The sequence below is a fragment of the Staurois parvus genome, unplaced genomic scaffold (assembly GCF_062004578.1).
Source record: "Staurois parvus isolate SC_StPar_1 unplaced genomic scaffold, SC_StPar_1.0 ptg002113l, whole genome shotgun sequence".
Classification (NCBI taxonomy): domain Eukaryota; kingdom Metazoa; phylum Chordata; class Amphibia; order Anura; family Ranidae; genus Staurois; species Staurois parvus.
The window spans coordinates 4,125,862-4,152,450 of NW_028319909.1; the positions used below are offsets into that span (position 1 = coordinate 4,125,862).

The window sequence follows — 26,589 nt, forward strand, 5'->3', positions numbered from 1 at the left end:
CCCTTCCAGTCCAGACACTTTCACCCCCTTCCCACCCAGGCCAATTTTCAGCTTTCAGCGCTATCACACTTTGAATGACAATTGCGTGGTCATGCAACACTGTGCTCATTTGAATTTTTTAGCATTTTTTTTGAGACAGATAAAGCTTTATTTTGGTGGTATTTATTCACCGCTGGGATTTTAATTTTTGTTGCTATGTAAATGAAAAAGTCCAAAAATTTTGAAAAAAAAGTGTTTTTCTTATAAAATTTTGCAAATAAATAGTATTTCATCATAAATCTTGGGCAAAATTTATTCCGTTATCTTTTTAGTAAAAAAAAAAACAAACTAGTTTATAACCAAAAAATATAATTTTTTTACATTTTTTTTTACATTTTTTTTATTTTTTTAAATTATTATTTATGGTATTTTTACATACTGTCACCCTAGCAGCACAGTATCACCATAGTGACACTGTACTACTTGTGGGGTGTGATGAAGATTTTATTTTATTTTTTTACACTGATTGCTTTTACAAAAGGCTATAAAAGCAATCATTTCTCCTTCTCTCTGGCTGCATTCTTGCAGCCATTGAGAAATACTGTGAGAGCTGTGATTGGTCACAGCTTGTCACATGGTACAAGGCTGTTGTGAATAGCCCTGTACCATGTGACCTCTGTGATCATTCACAGATTTCACGCGTAGTAAGCAATGATGTCACAAGTGACATCTTGCTTACTACTCTGCATCACATGATCGGGACCCCGTACAGAGGTCCCGTCCGACGATCGGTGTTTCTCTGTGTCCGGAGGACCCAGCGGGCACCGGATCGCTGTGCTGCATGCTCCCAGGGAGCGCGCACAAGCAAGGTGCGGGGAGGCTGTTTGTAAACGGCCACCCGACTCTGCACTGCCACTGTCCGGCTGTTTATATACAATGGCCGGACGGGAAGTGGTTAATAAAAAAAATCAGGAGAAATCCATTACCATTTACCACCAAATGAAAGCCCAATATGTCTTGAAAAAAACACGATATGGTTCACCCAGAGTAGTTGGGATGATATGTACAGTTTACCAACATGTCAAAGTTGCAAACCTGGCTTTAACATTTAGTTGACCCTCCGTATGAAAGGGTTAAATGGCATTGACTACAAGGAACTAAACTTTAATCCCTAAATTATCCCAATGGAACACGTCTTCAGTAATAATAATATTTAACTAACCTAGGCCGCGCTCATTATCCTACTATTTCGGATACAAATATTTTTCGGCACAATTACTGGAAGTGCTTGTTGGCATGTGTCCATGTCTTAGGTCAGGAGTATCCAAACTTTCTAAACTCAGAGCCAGTTAACTGTCCTTCAGATTTTGAGTAGAGGCAGGTTGTGGTTGAGAGATCATCATTTATACCTCCTGCAGGGGCGGACTGACCATTTGGAAACTCGGGCACTGCCCGAGGGCCCGGGGTCAGTAGGGGGCCCCATGAGATGCCCCTGGTACCTTTTTCATAGGCTTTTTTGAGTTTGGACAAGGACACAGGGGCCCCATGATCTCCTATTGCCCGGGGGCCCTATCACCCCTGACCTCCTGTAAAGAAAAGGAAGAAGAAGGTGCCCATTTTTGCAGAAACGCACTACAGTCCATTTACCATGGATTCCTATGGAAAATGTTCATATTTATGCTTTTTTGAGCTGCTGCGTTTTTGGAAATGGCCGAGGACTTTTTTTAAAAGCAAAAACCACGTTTTTGCTACAATAGAGTTCAATGGGGAATCTGCTGAAATGCATGGTAGTGCGTTTTTGTCATGTTTTGCATTTTTATTCTGCCCAGCAACAAAAAAAATTCCACTTTAACCACTTCAAGTCCGGACACTTTCACCCCCCTTCCCGTCCAGGCGAATTTCCAGCTTTCAGCGCTATCACACTTTGAATGACAATTGCACGGTCATGCAACACTGTACCCATATGAATCTTTTAGCAATTTTTTGAGGCAGATAAAAGTTTATTTTGGTGGTATTTATTCAACACCGGGATTTTCATTTTTTTAGCTATATAAATGAAAAAGTCCAAACATTTTGAAAAAAAAAGTGTTTTTCTTATAAAATGTTGCAAATAAATAATATTTCTTCATAAATCTTGGCCAAAAAGGTATTCAGTTATCTTTTTAGTAAAAAAAAAAAATAACCCAAATTAGTTTATAACCAAAAATTCTAATTTTTCAAAACATTTTTATTTTTTTTTTTATATTCTTATTTATGTTTTTTTTTTTTTTAACATACTGTCACCCCATCAGTACAGAGTCACCATGGTGACACTGTACTACTTGTGGGGGGTGATGAAGATTTTTTTTCTTTTTTTACACTGATTGCTTTTACACCCATAAAGGCTGTAAAAGCAATCATTTCTCCTTCTCTCTGGCTGCATTCCTGCAGTCATTGAGAAATACTGTGAGAGCTGTAATTGGTCACAGCTTGTCACATGGTACAAGGCTGTTGTGAATAGCCCTGTACCATGTGATCATTCACAGATTTCACATGTAGTAAGCAATGATGTCAGAAGTGACATCTTGTTTATTATTATTATTATTATTATTATTATACAGGATTTATATAGCGCCAACAGTTTGCTCAGCGCTGTATCATTTACTAATCTTCATGCGATCACTGATTGGCCAATCAGTGATCACATGAATCGGGACCTAACACAGAGGTTCCATACAGCGATCTGTGTTCAATAGGTGCCGCGCGCTCCCAGGGAGCGCGCACAGGAAGTGCATGCGGGGTCGTTTTTAAAAACGTCCATCTGTATCGGCCGTTTATCGACATGGGCCAGACGGGAAGAGGTTAAAAAAAAAATAAGTGAGAAGGGAAAAGAAACAAGATAAGATCTAGAAGAGAACGCCTAAAGCGCCTGGGTCTGGGTTGTGGGGCCACCAGAGGTAAAGTGAAATGAAATTATCTATTCATATGGCCGGATGTTGGATCTCTCATGGGATCATTTTCATTTCCATCAAACGATGGGGAATCCTTACATTCCCAACACATTACCCCGTCCATATCAGTATAGAGATCCAGAATGATATTTTTCCCCATTGAGATCTGATGGCTTTTCAAAGTGTTCCATTAATTTTTTTTGAGCAATGTAATTAATAAGAAAATTCGTTTAGTAACACTTTAACGACCCTGTTATCTATTTTCATGAAATTGTCATTGTATTTTTCTGCCTCAATGTAATATTCTCTGAGTCATTTATCTAGAAACATTCCCTTTAATTGGTATGGGTTTCTCTTCAAAGAAAACAACTACAGGCGTACCTCGGTTTACGAATTTAATGCGTTCTGCGGGACTCCCATAGGAATGCGCTAGAAACCAAATAGTCCGTTCCGGAGGTTAGAAAAAAGTAAAAAAAAAGTCTTTTATCTGCTCAAAACTCTTTAAAAGTGCACTTTAAAGGCATAAATACTGTACAGGGACATGATTAAAAAAAAAAAAATCGAAAATGCATTGAAAACCAATTAATCCGTTCGTATTGCGAAAAAATTTCATAAACCGAGGCGTTATTTTCAATGGATTTTTATTCGTAAACTGAAAATTACGTTAACCGAGGCGTTCGTAAACCGAGGCACGCCTGTACAAGAATTCTGGCTGTTAGGATGTTGTTACCTGTAGTTGTTCATAGTCCGGGCATCTGTTGTCTGTCTGCAGCGCTGCGTAAGGACTTTCAATGAAAGGTCTCGGATTATGGGGTGCCTAGAAATTTTAGGGTACAAACATTATAAGACTGCAAAGTCACGGCCAGCTATCATTTATGCAGGACATAGATGGGTCGAAAATCGGCCGATTTTTCGGCCGAAAATAAAATCGGACGATTTTCGGATCGTTAGTGGGTTAATAGGTCTGCCGTTTTTCGGTATTTTGGCAGATTTTTTTCATCAGTAAAGTTGGAAAAAGATCGGCCGATTTTCGCGGCAATTATGGGCAAATCAGACGATCTTTTTACCGATAAAAAATCTGCGCATGAGCAGTGACCTGCAAGAGGAAGACAAAAAGAAGAAGAAAAAGAAGAAGAGGATAAAGCAGAAGAAGAGGAAGAAGAAGAAGAGGAAGAAGAAGAAGAGGATGAAGAAGAAGAGGATGAAGAAGAAGAGGAAGAGGATGAAGAAGAAGAGGATGAAGAAGAGGATGAAGAAGAAGAAGAAGAAGAGGAAGAAGATGAAGAAGAAGAAGAGGATGAAGAAGAAGAAGAGGATGAAGAAGAAGAGGAAGAAGATGAAGAAGATGAAGAAGAAGAAGAGGATGAAGAAGAAGAAGAGGATGAAGAAGAAGAGGATGAAGAAGTAGAAGAAGTAGAAGAAGAGGAAGTAGAAGAAGAGGAAGAAGAAGAAGAGGAAGAAAAAAAAGAGGATGAAGAAGAAGAGGATGAAGAAGAAGAATTCCAGTCTGGCAAAAAGTGTCCCTGCAGAGAACTCTGCTATTTCTTTGACAGTTCTTTGACATTTATAGCGGTTGCAACAATGTATCTGTTTCCAAATAAAAACATCTGTATCTGAAATGGATACAAATAGATACATTGTTGCAACCGCTATAAATGTCAAAGAACTGTCAAAGAAATAGCAGAGTTCTCTGCAGGGACACTTTTTGCCGGCTGTAGACGGGATGAAAATCGTCCGATTTTTTTTTACCGTTCCTGGTAACGTCGGCCGATTGAACGACCGATTTTTCATTTTTTTAAAGAAAAATCGATCGGTTTTCTCCCCATCTATGGCCTGCATTAGTCTTTTTGGCTCTACCATCAGAATTCTAAGTGCATGCCATAGTGCAGGAGGTAGCTCAGCAACAGAATGAAAATTAAGCACCAGGGGGCCTCAACTAATTGTAGTATTAACCCCTCGCCCTCCAGAGGATTCCCCCCTTCCTGACCAGGCCATTTTTTTGTGTAATGGCGCTGTGTTATTTTTACTGACAATTGCACGGTCATGCAACGCTGCACCCAAATGAAATTTACATCCTTTTTTTCCCATGAATAGAGCTTTCTTTCGGTGGTATTTGATCACCTCTGTATTTTTTATTTTTTGTGCTATAAACAAAAAAAGAAGACCAACAATTTTGAGAAAAAAAAACAATATTTTTGACTTTTTGCTATTAAACATGTCCAGTAAATAATTTATAAAAAATTCATATTTTGTCTTAAATTTAGGCCAAAATGTATTCTGCTCAGAGGCGGACTGACAACTCATGGGGCCCCCGGGCAATAGGGGATCATGGGGCCCCTGTGTCCTTGCCCAAACTCAAAAAAGCCTATGAAAAAGGTACCAGGGGCATCTCATGGGGCCCCCTACTGACCCTGGGCACTCGGGCAGTTCCCGTGCAGGGGCGGACTGACCATTCGAGTACTTGGGCACTGCCCGAGGGCACAGGGTCAGTAGGGGGCCCCATGAGATGCCCCTGGTACCTTTCATTGGCTATTTCATAGGCTTTTTTGGGTGTGGGTGAGGACACAGGGGCCCCATGATCCCCTATTGCCCGGGGGCCCCATGAGTTGTCAGTCTGCACCGTGCCCGAGTTTCCAAATGGTCAGTCTGCCCCGATTCTGCTACATAAAAAAAAAAATCCCGAAATGTGTAAATTAATTGGTTTAAGTGAAAGTTATAGCGTTTACAAATGGCGGGAAAGATACTGGGATTTTTTTTCTTTTTTTACTAGTAATGGCGGCGATCAGTGACTTACAGCGGGACTGCAGCAGGTATTCTGACACTGGGGGGGGGGGGACTAACTTTGTGTCACTGACATCCCCAGTGACACCAATACAGTGATCAGTGCTAATAAAAAGCCCTGACGCTGTACTAGTGGCACTGGGCAGGAAGGGGTTAACATCTGGGGCGATCAAAGGGTTAACTGTGTGCTGTGTTAGTTATATATACATGTGATTTTGCGCCCCCCCCGCCGCTCTGTAGCATTATATCTGCTATAGGGTGGCGGGAAAGCGGTTAAAAATACATGTAAAAAAAAAACACAAACAGCGCTTCGTTTGAACGGGCTGCTGTGTCCGCGTTTCACACATGATATTTTTGATCATGCGGTTTCCATGCGGTTCCAGCACCCGCGGTCACGCTGCGGCGTGAGATGCAAGAGAAACACAATGGGGTTTCAGGTGCAGGAATCCCATTAATTCCAGCACCCCCAACCTAGCCTAATGCAGGCCATACATGGGTCGAATTCCGAACGATTTTTCGGCCGAAAATTGAAAACGTAGTTCGCGTTCTGATGGTGCCGTCAATGATTTTGAAAATCGTCCGACCGAGTCATAAAGTTCACCCCATATAACAGGCGAAACTTCTGTTCCTTCCAGGTCACGGCTCATGCGCATATTCTTTACGGAAAAAAACGATCGTACAATTTGACCATCATTGAGTCGAAAACTGGTTGTTTTTCACAAATTTTCCGACATGCCTGAACCGAAAAGGGGAGGAACCATGAAAATCAGCCGGTGCCATTGACCCCACTAATAGAGCGAAAATCAGCCGATTATTCTTAGGTCCGATTTTTTTGTACGAAAATCCAAAACGTTGTTCGCTCGGTAATCCGATGGTGTCATCAATGATTTGGAAAATCGTCCAACCGAGTCATAAAGTTCACCCCGTATAACAGGCGAAACTTCTGCTCCTTCCAGGTCACGGCTCCTGCGCATATTCTTTTTGGAAAAAACGATCGTACGATTTGACCATCGAGTCGAAAATCTGAAGTTTTTCACGAATTTTCCAACATGCCCGATCACCGAAAAGGGGAGGAACCACGAAAATCGGTCGGTGTCATTGACCCACTAACAGAGCGAATATCGGTCGATTATTCTTAGGTCTGATTTTTGGATGAAAAATCGGTCAAATTTTGACATATGTATGGCCGGCCTTAGAGGGAATTTCCAACATGCCAGATCACCAAAAAGGGGAGGAACCACGAAAATCGGCCGGTGCAATTGACCCCACTAACAGAGCGAAAATCGGTCGATTATTCTTAGGTCCGATTTTCGGACGAAAAATCAGTCAAATTTCAACCCACGTATGGCCAGCCTTAGAGGGGATTTCCAACATGCCCAATCACCAAAAAGGGGAGGAACCACTAAAATCGGCCGGTGCCATTGACCCCACTAACAGAGCAAAAATTGTCCGGTTATTCTTAGGTCTGATTTTTGGACAAAAAAATTGGTAAAATTTCAACCCACGTATGGCCAGCCTTAGAGGGGATTTCCAACATGCCAAATCACCAAAAAGGGGAGAAACCACTAAAATCGCTGGTGCCATTGACCCCACTAACAGATCCAAAATCGGACGATTATTGTTAGGTCTGATTTTTGGATGAAAAATCGGTCGAATTTCGACATATGTATGGCCGGCCTTAGAGCAGGCCTTAGAGGGGATTTCCAACATGTCCGATCACCAAAAAGGGGAGGAACCATGAAAATCGACCGGTGCCATTGACCCCACTAACAGAGCGAAAATCGGCCGATTATTCTTAGGTCCGATTTTTGGATGAAAAATCGTTTGAATTTCGACCCATGTATGGCCGTTCTTAGAGGGGATTTCCAACATGTCCGATCACCGAAAAGGGGAGGAACCACAAAAATCGGCCGGTGCCATTGACCCCACTAACAGAGCGAAAATCGGCCGATTATTCTTAGGTCTGATTTTCGGATGAAAAATCGTTTGAATTTCGAGCCATGTATGGCCGGCCTTAGAGGGGATTCCCTCTCATTTCCTGTTGTGTTCACAAGACAAGAATTAAAGAGCAATGTCCCCCAATGGGACACAGATACCAAAAAGAGGCATTTCCCCGTGACCTACTCTTCAGAAATGTAAAAAAAAAAATAATACACAAAAAAACCAGGTTTGGACATTATCTGTACTTTCTTCACAACCATCATTTACAGAATTCTGTTATTTTATGGACTTTGAAAAAGAAAACAAAACCTGCAAAAGGTCATAAATGTTCTAAACGAAAAATACCGACCATCACATTCACATAGGTATTGGTATCCATGGAGGCGACTTCATTTGTTGGTTTCGGTGGCCTTGAAGCATTTTTTTGCCTTGAAGCATTTTTTTTTTTTCTGTGAAAAGAAATTGGAGTTTGTATTTACTATAATGCAGATATGTGCTGATCCTGGATAGCATGGTTTGTGTATTGTCATTGATTGATTTATTTCAGGTACTTATATAGCACCGTCAATGTACACAGCGCTTCACATATATATTGTACATTCACATCAGTCCCCGCCCCCGAGGAGCGTACAATCTAAGGTCCCTAACTCACATTCATACATACACATACTAGGGACAATTTAGACAGGAGCCAATTAACCTACCATCATGTCTTTGGAGTGTGGGAGGAAACTGGAGCACCCAGAGGAAACCCACGCAGGCACAGGGAGAACATGCAAACTCAAGGCAGGTGGTGCTATGGTTGGGATTTGGACCAACAACCCCAGTACTGCCAGGTGGGAGATATAACCATTTGCCTCTGTGCTGCCACACAGTGGTATCAATGGTTACTGCACTGGTGCAGAGGAATTTATGGCTACAGGACGATTAACAACGTTTAGCTGCATTTAGGAAAAGAAGGAAAGTGCTGTGTCCGCGGTCGACTATCTGCAGCTGAACGCAATGCGCGTAGGAATACCAGGATTAGGCCTCATGTACACTGCTGCTAGTGTCCCATCAATGGTGTCAGTGGGAGGAATAGTGCCCTATCATTGGTATTACTGGGAGGAATAGTGCCCCATCATTGGTATCAGTGGAAGGAATAGTGCCCCATCATTGGTGTCAGTGGGAGGAATAGTGCCCCATCATTGGTGTCAGTGGGAGGAATAGTGCCCGATCATTGGTGTCAGTGGGAGGAATAGTGCCCCATCATTGGTGTCAGTGGGAGGAATAGTGTTCCATCAATGGTGTCAGTGGGAGGAATAGTGCCCCATCATTGGTGTCAGTGGGAGGAATAGTGTTCCATCAATGGTGTCAGTGGGAGGAATAGTGTTCCATCAATGGTGTCAGTGGGAGGAATAGTGTTCCATCAATGGTGCCAGTGGGAAAAATCAATGGTGTCAGTGGGAAAGATAGGGCCCTGCAGTTGGTGATAGTGGGAGGAATAGTGTTCCATCAATTGTGTCGGTGGGAAAGATAGGGCTCTATTGTTGGTGTCAGTGACAGGAATAATGCCCCATTGCTGGTGTAGAAGAAATGGTGTCTTGTATCAGTAGAAGGAATAGTGTCTCAAGGGCCTGAGTGGGAAGAATAGTGTCCCATCAATGGTGTCAGTGGGAAAATTAGGGCCCTGCAGTTGGTGTTAGTGGGAGGAATAGTGTCCCATCAAAGGTGTCAGTGGTAAAAAGAGGGCCTTGTAGTTGGTGTTAGTGGGAGGAATAGTGTCCCATCAAAGGTGTCAGTGGGAAGAATAGTGCCCTATTGTTGGTGTCAGTGACAGGAATGATGCCCCATTGCTGGTGTAGAAGAGATGGTGTCTTGTATCAGTAGAAGTAATAGTGTCCCAGGGGCCTGAGTGGGAGGAATAGTGTTCCATCAATGCTGTCAGTGGGAAAAATAGGGCGCTGCAGTTGGTGTCAGTGGGAAGAATAATGCCCTATTGTCGTTATCAGTGACAGGAATTATGCCCCATTGCTGGTGTAGAAGAAATGGTACCTTGTATCAATAGAAGGAATAGTGTCCCAGGGGCCTGAGAAAGGCAAGCAAAGGGCCACATCCAGCCACCTGAGCCACAGTTTGGGGACTACTGCTTTAAAAATATATATTTTTTTAAATATGTTCTTTAGATTTTTTTTAACATATAAAAATGTCATTTTAACATACCGTATTTTTCGCTCCATAAGACGCACTTTTTTCCCCCCAAAAAAGGGGGGGAAATGTCAGTGCGTCTTATGGAGCGAATATGGAGCGGCCGTTCCGGTATTTCCACCGCCGTGTCAGAATACCGGGCCAGCCGCTCAGCTCTGCAGTGGGACCTTACCTGTTCCTCTATCCAGCGGCGCGCTGTCTTCCCGGCTTCTGTAGTGTGCGTGACAGCTGGGTCCCAAGTGCGCATGCGCAAGAAGAGGTCTATTTGTGAATGGTAAGGTGGTACCTGGGACACATGACAGATCCCAGAAGCCGCCGGATCAATCACAAAGCGCAGCGCTTCTCGCTCATGCGCACTGGGCATCCGGCTGTCCGCCGAGCGCCGACACTACAGAAGCCGGGAAGACAGCGCGCCGCTGGATAGAGGAACAGGTAAGATCAAAGAACAACTCCGCGGAAGTAAGAGTGGGTACCTGTCAAATTCAGGTACCTGCTCCCCCCCCCCCTCCCCAAAGGTTAGCAGTCATCTCCTGTACTGTCCGCAGTCTCTGGTCATCTCCTGTACTGTCCGCAGTCTCTGGTCATCTCCTGTACTGTGTCCGCAGTCTCTGGTCATCTCCTGTACTATGTCTGCAGTCTCTGGTCACCCCTGTGCTGTCCGCAGTCTCTGGTCATCTCCTGTACTGTCCGCAGTCTCTGGTCATCCCTGTACTATGTCTGCAGTCTCTGGTCATCCCTGTGCTGTCCGCAGTCTCTGGTCATCCCTGTACTATGTCTGCAGTCTCTGGTCACCCCTGTGCTGTCCGCAGTCTCTGGTCATCTCCTGTACTGTCCGCAGTCTCTGGTCATCCCTGTACTATGTCTGCAGTCTCTGGTCATCCCTGTGCTGTCCGCAGTCTCTGGTCATCCCTGTGCTGTCCGCAGTCTCTGGTCATCCCTGTGCTGTCCGCAGTCTCTGGTCATCCCTGTGCTGTCCGCAGTCTCTGGTCATCCCTGTGCTGTCCGCAGTCTCTGGTCATCCCCTGTGCTGTCTGCAGTCTCTGGTCATCTCCTGTACTATGTCCGCAGTCTCTGGTCATCTCCTGTACTGTGTCCGCAGTCTCTGGTCATCTCCTGTACTATGTCTGCAGTCTCTGGTCATCTCCTGTACTATGTCTGCAGTCTCTGGTCATCTCCTGTACTATGTCTGCAGTCTCTGGTCATCTCCTGTACTATGTCCGCAGTCTCTGGTCATCTCCTGTACTATGTCCGCAGTCTCTGGTCATCTCCTGTACTATGTCCGCAGTCTCTGGTCATCTCCTGTACTATGTCCGCAGTCTCTGGTCATCTCCTGTACTGTGTCCGCAGTCTCTGGTCATCTCCTGTACTGTGTCCGCAGTCTCTGGTCATCTCCTGTACTGTGTCCGCAGTCTCTGGTCATCTCCTGTACTATGTCCGCAGTCTCTGGTCATCTCCTGTACTATGTCCGCAGTCTCTGGTCATCTCCTGTACTATGTCCGCAGTCTCTGGTCATCTCCTGTACTATGTCCGCAGTCTCTGGTCATCTCCTGTACTGTGTCCGCAGTCTCTGGTCATCTCCTGTACTATGTCCGCAGTCTCTGGTCATCTCCTGTACTATGTCCGCAGTCTCTGGTCATCTCCTGTACTGTGTCCGCAGTCTCTGGTCATCTCCTGTACTGTGTCCGCAGTCTCTGGTCATCTCCTGTACTATGTCCGCAGTCTCTGGTCATCTCCTGTACTATGTCCGCAGTCTCTGGTCATCTCCTGTACTGTGTCCGCAGTCTCTGGTCATCTCCTGTACTGTGTCCGCAGTCTCTGGTCATCCCCTGTACTGTGTCCGCAGTCTCTGGTCATCTCCTGTACTGTGTCCGCAGTCTCTGGTCATCCCCTGTACTGTGTCTGCAGTCTCTGGTCATCCCCTGTACTGTGTCTGCAGTCTCTGGTCATCTCCTGTACTGTGTCTGCAGTCTCTGGTCATCCCCTGTACTGTGTCCGCAGTCTCTGGTCATCTCCTGTACTGTGTCTGCAGTCTCTGGTCATCCTTGTACTGTCCGCAGTCTCTAGTCATCTCCTGTACTGTGTCCGCAGTCTCTGGTCATCTCCTGTACTATGTCCGCAGTCTCTGGTCATCTCCTGTACTATGTCCGCAGTCTCTGGTCATCTCCTGTACTATGTCCGCAGTCTCTGGTCATCCCCTGTACTATGTCCGCAGTCTCTGTTCATCTCCTCTACTGTGTCCACAGTCTCTGGTCATCTCATGTACTGTGTCTGCAGTCCATTAGTTCAGAATTTTTTTTTCCTGTTTTCTGCCTCTAAAACCTAGGTGCGTCTTATGGAGCGAAAAATACGGTATATTTTTACATATATTTGTAAATGCATTCCAAAAATGGAGATTTGTATTTTTAAAGTCATACAAAATATTTAAAATTAGTTTTTTTTAAATATGTTTCATATATTTTGTAATAAAAACACATTTCAACATGCAGTATATATATATATATATATATATATATATATAAATATATTGAATATGGCCAAAATTGCAGCATTTAAAAATATGGCAATCTATTTGGGAAGAATATTTTTAAAATATATTTAAAATATATTTTTCTTCCATAAAGATATATGTTAAAATGACTTTTTTATATGGAAAAAAAATCGGAGGTATATATTAAAAAAATATATATTTTCAAATATTTATCATATATTTTGTAATAAAAACGCATTTCAACATATAATATATATATATGTTGAAATATATTGAATACGGCCAGAATTGTAGCATTTAAAATAAATGGCAATATATTTGGGAAGAATATTTTTAAAATATATTTTTCTTCCATGTGGGAAGTCATAGTACTTACCTATACCATATCACCAGGACTACTGCCAATATGATGAGCAATGCCACAACAGCCGCGCCCACCGCTCCTTTGACGTGGGACTTGTCTGAAGTCTCACAGTTTATACCTAAGGAAAAAGAAATCGATCTTTAATGCACATCTGACCGAACCGGCATATTCTGCCTATTATTAAAGTGGGACCGCAACAAAATCGAAATAGGTAGTGAGTAGAAATCTGTTGAATAAAGATGCGGATGGCAGGAGAAGACATGGCAGGTTCTGTTGGCCATTGGTCTTCCTTACTGGTAGAGCTGATTGGCAGCTCAGTAGGTGAATGTAGAAGTGCATACAGAATGCTGACCACGCTGCTTCAGATAGTGAAGCAATGGCTTAGTGTTGTCAGCCAGAAAAAGGAAATGATGTTACATTCAGGATCTTCAGGTAAAAAAAAAAAACTTTGTAACAGAATCCTAGAAAAAAAATTTTTTTACAGTGAGACATGATGACAAACCTATTCATTTTGGGGTTTACATACGCTTTAATACTTGGTTTGTCGCGGTCATTTAACCCCTTTTCTCCCATTGTACGTCCATCAACAGCCCATCATTTACCCGGTATGAACGGCACTGAAAAGAAAGCCAACAACTGGCCTATCCACCCAGTGATCACTGTGTACGGGCCTGTCATTTGACATCTTGGTACGTGGAGACCCTGTACCCAGCTGATCTGAGGCTCTGGGTACCATGTAATCCCTGTGATTGCCCACATGGAAGAAAAATATATTTGAAATATATTTTAAAAATAATCTTCTCAAATATATTGACATATATTTGAAATGCTGCAATTTTGGCCGTATTCAGTATATTTAATTAAATATATATATATATATACACATACACACTGTATGTTGAAATGCGTTTTTATTACAAAATATATGAAAAATATTTAAAAATATATATATTTTAAAATATATTCTGCAGATTTTTTTCCATATAAAAAAAGTCATTTTAACATATATTTTTATGGAAGAAAAGTATATTTAAAATACATTTTAAAAATATTCTTCCGAAATATATTGACATATATTTGAAACACTATAATTTTGCCCATATGTATATGTGTATATATATATATATATATGTATGTATGTATATATGTGTATGTATATATATATATATATATGTGTGTGTGTGTGTGTATATATATATATATGTGTGTATATACAGTTGCAAGAAAAAGTATGTGAACCCCTTGGGATTACGTGGAGTTTTGCATGAATTGGGCATAAAATGTGCTCTGAACGTCATCTAAGTCACAACAATAGAAGAACACAGTCTGCTGAACATAATACTACACAAACATTAGATGTTGCCATGGTTTAATTGCACATAACATGTAAACATGCACAGTGCAGGGAGGAAAAAGTATGTGAACCTTTGGACTTAATAACTGGTTGACCCTCCTTTGGCAGCAATAACCTCAACCAAATGTTTCCTGTAGTTGCAGATCAGACCTGCACAACGATCTGGAGTAATTTTGGACCACTCCTCTTCACAAAACTGTTTCAGTGTAGCAATATTCTTGGGATGTCTGGTGTGAATCGCTCTCTTAACGTCATGCCACAGCATTTCAATCGGGTTGAGGTCAGGACTCTGACTGGGCCACTCCAGAAGGCGTATTCTGTGCTGTTGCAGCCATTGTTTTGTTGAATTACTTGTATGCTTTGGGTCATTGTCCTGTTGCATCACCCATCTTCTGTGGAGCTTCAGTTGGCGGACAGATGGTCGTACGGTTTCCTGCAAAATGTCTTGATAAACTCTGGAATTCATTTTCCCATCAATGACAACAATCCGTCCAGGCCCTGAGGCAGCAAAGCAGCCCCAAACCATGATGCTCCCTCCGCCATGTTTTACAGTGGGGATAAGGTTTTGATGTTGGTGTGCTGGGCCTTTTTTTCTCCACACATAGTGTTGTGTGTTCTTCCCAAACAACTTAATCTTGGTTCCATCTGTCCACAGTATATTTTGCCAGTAGTGCTGTGGAACATCCAGGTGCTCTTTTGCAAACTTCAAACGTGCTGCAATATTCTTTTTGGACAGCAATGGCTTCCTCCGTGGTGTCCCCCCATGTACTCCATTCTTGTTTAATGTTTTCCTTATTGTAGATGTGTCAACAAAAATGTTAGCATTTGCCAGAAATTTCTGTAGGTCTTTAGCTGACACTCTGGGATTCTTCTTTACCTCATGCAGCATTCTGCGCTGTGCTCTTGCAGTCATTTTTACAGGATGACCGTGCCTAGGGAGAGTAGCAACAGTGCTAAACTTTCTCCATTTGTAGACAGTCTGTCTTACCGTGGACACATGAACATCAAGGCTTTTGGAGATACTTTTGTAACCCTTTCCAGCTTCATGCAAGTCAACAATTCTTGATCGTAGGACTTCTGAGAGCTCTTTTCTGCGAGGCATGGTTCACATCAGACAGTGCTTCTTGAAACCAGTAAACCTAAAACAGGTGTGTGTTTTTTTAAGGGCAGGACAGCTGTCAGCAAAACATCCAATATCATCACACTGATTGGAGGCAAGGTTGGCTCACTCCTGGCTCCAATTAGCTCTGGGAGAAGTCATTAAGCTAGGGCCTCACATACTTTTTCCTCCCTGCGCTGTGAATATTTACATGTTATGTGCAATTAAACCATGGCAACATCTAATGTTTGTGTAGTAATATGTTCAGCAGACTGTGTTCTTCTATTGTTGTGACTTAGATGACTTTCAGAGCACATTTTATGCCCAATTCATGCAAAACTCCACGTAATTCCAAGGGGTTCACATACTTTTTCTTGCAACTGTATATATATATATATATATATATATATATATATATATATATATGTGTGTGTGTATATGTGTGTATATATATATATATATATATATATATATATATGTGTGTGTATATATATATATATATATGTGTGTGTATATATATATATATACTGCATGTTGAAATGCATTTCTATTACAAAATATATGAAAAATATTTTTAAAAGTACATTTCAAATATACTATATGTCTTTAAAAATACAAATCTACATTTTTGGAATGCATTTACAAATATATGTTAAAATGACAGTTTTATATGTTAAATCTAAGGAATATATTTAAAAAAAATATATTTTTTAAAAAATATTTTTCATATATTTTGTAATATATAGATAGATACAGATATACACATATATAAGCTGCTCATGTCCTGGTATAGTGCTTTTCCAATCAGTAACATTTAAAACCATTTGTGACACCAAAACACACTCTAGCAGCAATTACATGAATTTGTGGCCTCGTGCGACAACGCAGTTCTCCAGCAGTGACAAGCGTATAGTTCAGTAAATACAGGTGATATCATGGATGGCCACTAGAGGGAGACCAATGAATGAAGATGGATGGACCCTAGTTACTTTACATGGAAACATTGCGACAATTCCTTACAGCGGGGATAGGAACATTCAACCGTGCCGAGTGTTGAGCATTACGAAGAACGATGAAGCATGCCAAGAAAGGAATACGACACCGCAAGAGGAGGAGCTCAATTACATTCCTAAAGATGAATTCCAGATATAAATACACTATATTGCCAAAAGTATTGGGACACCCAAATCACATGCAAATCATGTGATTTGTTCCAATCCCCTCCATGGACACAGGTGTATACAATCAAGCCCCTAGGCATGCAGACTTCTTCTACAAACATTGGTGAAAGAATGGGTCGCTCTCAGGAGCTCAGTGACTCCAAGCGTGGTCCCGTGATAGGTGGCCACCTGTGCAATAAGTCCATCCGTGACATTTCCTGGCTACTAAATATTCCACGCTCAACTGTTAGTGGGATTATAACAAAGTGGAAGCCACTGGGAACAACAGCCACTCAGCCACCAAGTGGTAGGCCACGTCACATGACAGAGCGGGGTCAGCGCATGCTGAAGCGCACAGTGCGCAGAAGTCGCCAACTGTCTGCAGAGTCAATAGCTAAAGACCTCCAAACTTGGTGTGGCCTTCAGATGAGCCCAACAACAGTGCGTAGAGAGCTTCATGGAATGGGTTTCCATGGCTGAGCAGCTGCATCCAAGCCTTACATCACCAAGTGCAATGCAAAGCGTCGGATGCCGTTGTGTAAAGCATGCCGCCACTGGACTCTAGAGCATGCAGACGTGTTCTCTGGAGTGACCAATCACACTTCTCTGGAAATCCGATGGACATGTCTGGGTTTGGCGGTTGCCAGGAGAATGGTACTTGTCTCACTGCATTGTGCCAAGTGTAAAGTTTGGTGGAGGGGGGATTATAGTGTGGGGTTGTTTTTCAGGGGTTGGGCTTGGCCCCCTAGTTCCAGTGAAGGGAACTCTTAAGGCGACATTTTGGACAATTTCATGCTCCCAACTTTGTGGGAAGAGTTTGGGGATGGCCTCTTCCTGTTCCAACATGACTGTGCACCAGTGCACAAAGCAAGGCCCATAAAGACATGGGGGAGCCAGTTTGGGGTGGAGGAACTTGACTGGCCTGCACAGAGTCCTGACTTCAACCCCATAGAACACCTTTGGGATGAATTAGAGCGGAGACTGCGAGCCAGGCCTCCTCCCCCGACTTCAGTGCCTGACCTCACAAATGCTCTTCTGGAAGAATGGTCCAACCTTCCCATAGACACCCTCCTAAACCTTGTGGACGGCCTTCCCAGAAGAGTTGAAGCGGTTATAGCTGCAAAGGGCGGGGCCAACTCAATATTGAACCCTACGGACTAAGACTGGGGGGCCATTAAAGGTCATGTGCGTGGAAAGGGCGGGGCCAACTCAATATTGAACCCTATGGACTAAGACTGGGAGGCCATCAAAGGTCATGTGCGTGGAAAGGGCGGGGACAACTCAATATTGAACCCTACAGACTAAGACTGGGAGGCCATTAAAGGTCATGTGTGTGGAAAGGGCGGGGCCAACTCAATATTGAACCCTATGGACTAAGACTGGGAGGCCATAAACATTCATGCGTATGTAAAGGCCGGCAGACCAATACTTCTGCCCACATGGAAGAAAAATATATTTTAAATATATTTTTTAAAATATTGATATGAAATACATTTTCCAATATACTGTATGTCTTTATAAATACATTTAATCTACATTTTTGGAATGCATTTACAAATATATGTAAAAATGACTTTTATACGTTAAAAAAATTCTGAAGAATATATTTAAAAAATATATATATTTTTTGAAATATTTTTCATATGTTTTGTAATATATAAACTTATATGTATATATATATATATATATATCCCCATTATACTTACAAAGCAGTGTGATTGGCTCAGACTTGGTCTCCCCGACTTCGTTGCCGGCCACACAATAATACTGTCCAGATTTGTCTTCGGTCATCCCATCGATGTAAAGGTCTTGGATTGGTTCCTGGAAGAGGACGGTCTCATTGTTCTTGTACCAGGTATAATTGGTAATATTCGGGTTTCCATTTCCCTGACAAATCAGCACAAACTTGTCACCTTTCCTCACCTGGCCAGTCTCATGGGTGCTTTGGACAGACACCATTTTTGGAGGATCTAGGGAAAAAAAATAGTGGCAGATAATATTGGAGCAGAATTAAATCTGCCTGGATGTTTGCTAAAGCACTGTGTATAATAAACCATTGCCTTTTTTATGAATTGCAGGTTTCTTTTGTTTTTAACCTTCTTATGACACCAGTGGACCATGCCTGTGTAGTGTGTATATGCACAGCTGCATGTTCGCTCAACCAGGGGCCCTAGAGCGACACCTCAGGAACTCAGTTGGAAGACCAGGACCATGAACGCAGGACCTTCTTTGCAAGGTTAGTTTGTTAAGTTGCATATTTAAAGGCTAAGGTAATGGTCCTCCAAACTGCGGCCCAGAGGCCAGACGTCGCCCTTTGTCTGCCCTTATCCTGCCCTTGGGGCACTTTTTCACCCACTGATACCAGACACTATTCCTCCCACTGACACCAAAAATGAGGCATAATTCCTGCTACTGACATCAACAATGGGGCCAATTCTCCCATTGACACCAGCAATGGGACATTATTCTTCAAACTGACACCAATGATCGGGCTCTATTCCTCCCACTGACACCAACAATGGGCACTATTCCTCCCACTGACACCAACAATGGGCTCTATTCCTCCCACTGACACCAACAATGGGCACTATTCCTTCCACTGATACCAACAATGGACACTATTCCTCCCACTGACACCAATGATGGGGCACTATTCCTTCCACTGACACCAACAATGGGGCACTATTCCTTCCACTGATACCAACAATGGGGAACTATTCCTTCCACTGACACCAACATCAGGGAGCTATTCCTTCAACTAACACCAACAATTAGGCAATATTTCTCCCACAGACACCAACAATGGGATGCTATTCCTTCCACTGACACCAACATCGGGGAACTATTCCTTCAACTTACACCAACAAAGAGGCAATATTCCTCCCGCTGACACCAACAATGGGCCGCTATTCCTTCCACTGACAGCAACATTGGGTCAATATTCCTCCCACTGACACCAACAATGGGACGCTATTCCTTCTACTGACACCAACAATGGGGCAATAGTCCTCCTACTGACACCAACAATGGGGCAATTTTCCTCCCACTGACACCAGCAATGGGGTGTTATTCCTTCCACTGTCACCAAAAATGGGGTGCTATTCCTCCCACTGACACCAACATTGGGGCAATATTTCTCCCACTGACACCAACAATGGGGCACTATTCCTTCAACTAACACCAACAATGAGGCAATATTCCTTCCACTGACACCAACATCGGGATGCTATTCCTTCCACTGACACCAACATCGGGATGCTATTCCTTTAACTAACACCAACAATGAGGCAATATTCCTTCCACTGACACCAACAATGAGGCAAAATTATTTCCACTGACACCAACAATGGGGAATTATTCCTGGCCCTTTGTTTAGAACGTTTGGAGACCCCTGGCCCAAGGGGTTGATTTACTAAAACTGAAGAGTGCAGAATCTGGTGCAGCTGTGCATGGCAGCCAATCAGTTTCTATCTTCATTCAATTAAACGTTGCCAATAAAATCTGGAAGCTGATTGGTTTCTATGCAGATTTTGCACTCGCCTAGCTTTACTCAATATTAAAAAAAAAAATCAGCACAAGGGATGTATTTACTATACATTCAATGCAAAGTGTTCCTGGTGCTGCTGAGGCACCTGTCATAGGCACTTGTCAAGACCGTTTCCGCCCACCCCCTCCATTCACAGAAGCTATACCATAGGTTCCATAAATGAAAAGCAATCTATGACTGGAGAACAGGCAGATGAATGAAAAGTCCACCTCCAAGAGTGTCAACTATGTCCGCCCTTTCCACCCCCCCCCCTCCATTCATAAAAGCTGTACTTTACCTTCTATAAATGAAAAGCAGTCTATGAATGGAGGAGGAGTGGAAAGGTCCGCCTCCTCCATTCAGATATCACTTAGTAGTTTGCTGTTGGCGTATCTTGTATTACATGTAAATAACACATCTGCAATCTTCTAAAGACACTCACACAATATCCTCAGCGTCCGTAGCGATTCTCCTCTTTTTCTGTTAGTGTACTCTGCTAAACATTTGAGGATTTTCCCATCGTCCGCGGAGTCTGCTTTGTATGTTAACTTTGAAACCGTCTCCCACACTCCATTGGACAGCTCCCGGTGATGTGTTTTGGTAGACAGATTCCTGAAGTTCCATCTGAGTGTTGGTGGCAGAGCAGGACATGTGTGTCGGGCTACACATGTGAATACGTCGCTACTTCCTTCTATCAGTGTTTCAGGACCAGATATTGTAATGGGGTCTGGGGTGTCTGTACAAGACATGGGAGAGAGAGGAACACATAGAAACATCTCTATTACATTAGCATGTGGAACCAATGCCAGGGAGGGAGGGGAGAAAGAATGGAGAGAATAAAGGGAGGGAGGGAAGACGGAATGGAGAGATCAAAGGGAGGGAGGGAAGAAGGAATGGAGAGAGTAAAGGGAGGGAGGGAAGAAAGAGTGGAGAGAGTAAAGGGAGGGAGGGAAGAAGAAGGAGTGGAGAGAGTAAAGGGAGGGAGGGAAGAAGGAATGGAGAGCATAAAGGGAGGGAAGAAGGAATGGAGAGAATAAAGGGAGGGAAGGAAGAAGGAATGGAGAGAATAAAGGGAGGGAGGGAAGAAGGAATGGAGAGAATAAAGGGAGGGAGGGAGGGAAGAAGGAGTGGAGAGAGTAAAGGGAGGGAGGGAAGAAGGAATGGAGAGAGTAAAGGGAGGGAGGGAAGAAGGAGTGGAGAGAGTAAAGGGAGGGAGGGAAGAAGGAATGGCAAGAATAAAGGGAGGGAGGGAAGAAGGAATGGCGAGAATAAAGGGAGGGAGGGAAGAAGGAATGGAGAGAATAAAGGGAGGGAAGAAGGAATGAAGAGAATAAAGGGAGGGCATAAGGAATGGAGAGAATAAAGGGAGGGAGGGAAGAAGGAATGGAGAGAATAAAGGGAGGGAGGGAAGAAGGAGTGGAGAGAATAAAGGGAGGGAAGAAGGAATGGAGAGAGTAAAGGGAGGGATGGAGGGAAGACGGAATGGAGAGAGTAAAGGGAGGGAGGGAAGAAGGAATGGAGAGATCAAAGGGAGGGAGGGAAGACGGAATGGAGAGAGTAAAGGGAGGGAGGGAAGAAGGAATGGAGAGATCAAAGGGAGGGAGGGAAGAAGGAATGGAGAGAGTAAAGGGAGGGATGGAGGGAAGACGGAATGCAGAGAGTAAAGGGAGGGAGGGAAGAAGCAATGGAGAGATCAAAGGGAGGGAGGGAAGAAGGAATGGAGAGATCAAAGGGAGGGAGGGAAGAAGGAATGGAGAGAATACAGGGATCGAGGGAAGTAGGAATGGAGAGAAAATAGGGAAGGAGGGAAGAAGGAATGGAGATAGTGGAGGAATGGGGAGAATAAAGGGAGAGAGGGAAGTAGGAATGGAGAGAATAAAGGGAGGGAGGGAAGAAGGAAGGCTTGGAGGAAAGAAAGAAATAAGAAGGAAGGAGATTAAAACCACATCTCATTATATGTGTTTCAAGCATTAATCACAACTTTGGGCTCACCACTCTCCCCACCCAACCCCAACCAATTCTTCCCAATACCACCAACGATGGGGCACAATTCCTCCCAATGACACCAATGATGGGGCACAATTCCTCCCAATGACACCAATGATGGGGCACAATTCCTTCCACTGACACCAATGATGGGGCACAATTCCTCCCAATGACACCAATGATGGGGCACAATTCCTTCCACTGACACCAATGATGGGGCACAATTCTTTTGAATGACACCAATGATGGGGCACAGTTCTTTCGAATGACACCAATGACGGGACACAATTCCTTCCTATGACACCAATGATGGAGCACTATTCCTCCCACTGACACCAAAGATGGGGCACTCTTCCTCCCCAAGATACCAACAATGAGGCACAATTCCTTCCACTGACACCAATGATGGGGCACAATTCCTCCCCATGACACCAGCACAGAGAAGAGGGAGAAGAGCAGGCCGCTGGCATCCCTGGAGGTAAGTACAGCAAGAACCAGGAGGTGGGGAGGGTATCTGTTCATGGCCATGCCCCGCTATCTGTGTCTATGGATGCAGTAGGGTTGCCACCTCATCTGTGTAATTAAAATGTGTTCGGGTTTAAAGGGATGGCAACCCTAGGGTAGAGCAATGCCCCGTTTTCTGTGTCTATGGATGCAGGCTCAGGACCAAGCCCACATGAGTGCTTCCATACCAATGGAAAATTGATGTAAACAGATGAAAAATGGATATAAACAGACGTAAATGGATGAAAATGGATGAAAGTGGATGAGAAACGGACGAAAAACGGATGTACACTGATGAAAACTGACAAAATGGATGGAAAATGGATGTAAATAGATGTAACTGGATTAAAACGGATGAAAAACAGCTGTAAACGAATGTAAACAGATGTGCATGGATGGAAAACGGAGGGAAATGGATGTAAACAGACAGAAAATGGATGTAAATGGATGTAAACAGATTAAAACAGATGTAAATGGACTAAAACGGATGAAAAGCAGATGTAAGCAGATCTGCACGGATGAAAACGGACAACGGATGAAAATAGATGTAAACGGACGGAAATTGGATGTAAATGGATGTTAACAGATGAAAAATGGATGTAAGTGGACGAAAATGGATGAAAGCGGATGAAAAATGGATGTAAATGGAGGAAAATGGATGAAAGTGGATGAAAAATGGATGTAAATGGACGAAAATGGATGAAAGCGGATGAAAAACGGATGTAAATGGACGAAAATGGATGAAAGAGGATGAAAAACAGATCTAAATGGACAAAATGGATGACAGCGGATGAAAAACGGATGTAAATGGAGGAAAATGTATGAAAGTGGATGAAAAATGGATGTAAATGGACAAAAATGGATGAAAGCGGATGAAAAATGGATGTAAATGGACGAAAATGGATGAAAGCGGATGAAAAACGGATGTAAATGGACGAAAATGGATGAAAGCGGATGAAAAACGGATGTAAATGGACAAAAATGGATGAAAGCGGATGAAAAACGGATGTAAATGGACGAATATGGATGAAAGCGGATGAAAAACGGATGTAAATGGACAAAATGGATGAAAGCGGATGAAAAACTGATGTAAATGGACGAAAACGGATGAAAAAAGCATGTAAACAGATGAAAAACCTAAACTGATGAAAAATTGATGTAAAATGATCAGTTTTTTCCTTGAAAAAAAAAGGAAATGAACTGATGAAACAATGGAATGCCCGTGTGAAAGGGGCGTTACCTGTTTCATGAGGTCATCATGGCAGCCCTGCGTATTCCTCATGTGACAACTCCCTGTGAATATGACATGATGGAGGCAGATTCCCTTTGTGATTTCACATCTTTATTCAGGCTAGGTTCACGCCTATGCAGGTTGCGTTGGAGCCGATTCTGCATTGCGTTTTGCGTTGCGTTTTAGTGCATTTTGCGTTTATATTTTACATTTTATTTTTCTTGTTGCTAGGCAGATTTAAAATGCAGCAAAAATGCAGCAAAAAAACAATACATGCCTTTCTGCAGCTTTTCCATTGAAGTCTATATAACCAAAACCGCGTTCAAAAAAGTCCCTGATCCTTTCCAAAAAACGCACCGGGTGAAACGCGTAGATATGAACGTGTCCCATAGGAAACCATGTTAAATGGACTGCTGTGCGTTTCTGTAAAACGCTGCAAAAAACGCTAAGGTGTGAACTGAGAGTCAGGTTGGACTTTTCTACTCACCCGTAATAGAAAGAAGCACCCCATCACCTTCTGCTGTTGGTGGATCAGAGCCAATCTGGGGGAAGTAAGGGCCACCGTCCAGCAGGTTGACATTGTTGATCTTCACGGTGCAGTTGCCTTTGGCCGGATCGCCCACTAAAGATACGCGTCCCAAAAATGGCTGCAGCACCGACACCGAATTGTTGCTGTTATAGATTTCTCCCCTGTTGCTTTCGGTGTACCGGAGCCACTTGAGGACCGGCTTTGATTCTGCGGAGGTGAACTCGCAGGGGATGACAACGCAGGAACCTTCCACAGTTTTTATGGTTTTTGGCAGTTTATATGTCTGGGCTTCTGCTGAGTTCAACATATTATCTGAAATAGAATTTCAACACAAAACATGCAGATAACAATACAACAGCAACGTTTTAGAAAACTCCCAACACTTCATATGTTACTAAACCCACAACAGTGAAATCAGTCTATTGGCACAATTCCTCCCAATGACACCAACAATGGGGCACAATTTCTCCCAATGACACCAACAATGGGGCACAATTCCTCCCAATGACAACCATTATGGGGCACAATTCCTCTCGCTGACACCAACAATAGGGCACTATTCCTTACATTGACACCAACAGTTGAGCGCATGTCCTCCCACTGACAGCAATGAGGCGGCACAATTCCTTCCAATGAAGCCAACAATGGGGCACAATCCCTCCCATTGACACCAATTATGGGGCACAATTCCTCCCATTGACAACAATTATGGGGCACAATTCCTCCCATTGACAACAATTATGGGGCACAATTCCTCCCATTGACACCAACAATGGGGCACAATTCCTCCCATTGACACCAACAATGAGGCACAATTCTTTTCATTGACACCAACAATGAGGCACAATTCTTTTCATTGACACCAACAATGGGGCACAATTCCTCCCAATGACACCAACAATGGGGCACAATTTCTCCCAATGACACCAACAATGGGGCAAAATTCCTCCCAATGCCAACCGTTATGGGGCACAATTCCTCTCATTGACACCAACAATGGGGCACAATTTCCCTCGCTGACACCAACAATAGGGCACTATTCCTTACATTGACACCAACAGTTGAGCACATGTCCTCCCACTGACAGCAATGAGGCGGCACAATTCCTCCCAATGAAGCCAACAATGGGGCACAATTCCTCCCATTGACACCATTTATGGGGCACAATTCCTCCCATTGACACCAATTATGGGGAACAATTCCTCCCATTGACACCAACAATGGGGCACAATTCCTCCCAATGACACCATTTATGGGGCACAATTCCTCCCATTGACACCAATTATGGGGAACAATTCCTCCCATTGACACCAACAATGGGGCACAATTCCTCCCAATGACACTACATATGGGGCACAATTCCTCCCATTGACACCAACAATGGGGCACAATTCCTTTCATTGACACCAAAAATGAGGCACAATTCTTCCAAATGACACCAAAGATAGGGCACATTTCTTCCCACTGACACCAACAATGGGGCATTATTCCTCCCACTGCCATCAGTTAAGCATATATCCTCCCATTGACAGCAATGAAACGGCTAAATTTCTCCTAATGAAACCAAGGATGGTGTTCTATTTCTACCACTGACACCAAGGATGGGGCATTATTTACACCAGGAAATTTTCTACTCACCCTGGCCTCAGTCCGGCCCCCCTACAGTCTGAAGGACAGTATACTGGACCCTTGTTTAGGAAGCTTGGAGACCCCTGATCTGAGCTAGTTATCCAGCTCCATCCAACACCTCCTAAAACCGACACCACCTAGACAATCTTGATATTTAGCTCTTTACAAAAAGGTGGTGCGGCTTTGATATTGGTAGCCAACCTGAATATATTTTTTTACCTTTTAGGAGAAGTCCTAGCAGCAGTCCTGCGATCAGGTCCATGGCTGATGCTTCCATGAAAGGTATCTCTCTCCTGTCTCCTTATTCAGACAATAGTTTCTTCAGACGTGTTGCGATATTCACCGTCACGAAAAGGAAGTTGTTGCAATCTTGCTGATTGCTCCACAGGTTACCAGTTTCATAAACATGTATTCATGGAACCTCTACAGTGTATGGATGAACAAAAAGCAACTGGCACAACGGTCAAATAAATAAATAAGTAAATAAATTAGGAGGTGGGGATGGAAGCAGAACGTAAAAAAAAGGTCAAATTCCCATTCTTTATACATTGATCTTCCTGTATGTAATGTGTTTATGTATTCTGAATGTGCAAGTACAATAATAATGATGCCTCAATGGGGATGTCTATGCATTGGTGTTTCATTCGTGACATTCGGGGGGGATTCACGGTCACAAAAAGCACACAAGGTACCCTAGATGTCCAAGAACTATTTACTGAATGTCAATTTTCCACTTAAAAACTTCAACAAAACAAATAGAAACAAAGAGCTCATTTCTTTCAATGTAACATATAAAGTACTTCTAGATCAGGGATCTCCAAACTTTCTAAACAAAGGGCCGGTTTACTGTCCTTCAGACTTTAGGAGGGCCGAGGTGGCCAGTGGGAGTAGAAAATGTCCC

The 26,589-nt window shown here is 43.2% G+C and overlaps 1 protein-coding gene across 1 annotated transcript; it reads right to left on the minus strand.

Moving 5' to 3' along the window:
* Window positions 1-3,624: 3,624 nt before the first annotated feature.
* Window positions 3,625-25,980, minus strand: LOC149432750 (B-cell receptor CD22-like). Its single transcript, XM_089665035.1, has 7 exons — window positions 25,908-25,980; window positions 24,018-24,371; window positions 20,252-20,545; window positions 17,990-18,253; window positions 12,683-12,788; window positions 7,981-8,080; window positions 3,625-3,726 (listed from the first exon to the last, which is right to left on the minus strand). Exons 1-7 carry the CDS (start codon window positions 25,963-25,965, stop codon window positions 3,625-3,627), a joined length of 1,278 nt encoding a protein of 425 aa, XP_089521161.1. The 5' UTR covers window positions 25,966-25,980.
* Window positions 25,981-26,589: the final 609 nt, after the last annotated feature.

Coding starts and splice junctions, on each gene's coding strand:
- LOC149432750 (XM_089665035.1), bottom strand. CDS start 25,965: ATGGAAGCATCAGCCATGGACCTGATCGCAGGACTGCTGCTAGGACTT. Junction 18,254..20,251: donor ACGGACGCTGAGGATATTGT/GTGAGTGTCTTT, acceptor TTTTTTCCCTAG/ATCCTCCAAAAATGGTGTCT. Junction 12,789..17,989: donor TGAGCCAATCACACTGCTTT/GTAAGTATAATG, acceptor CTTTTTCCTTAG/GTATAAACTGTGAGACTTCA.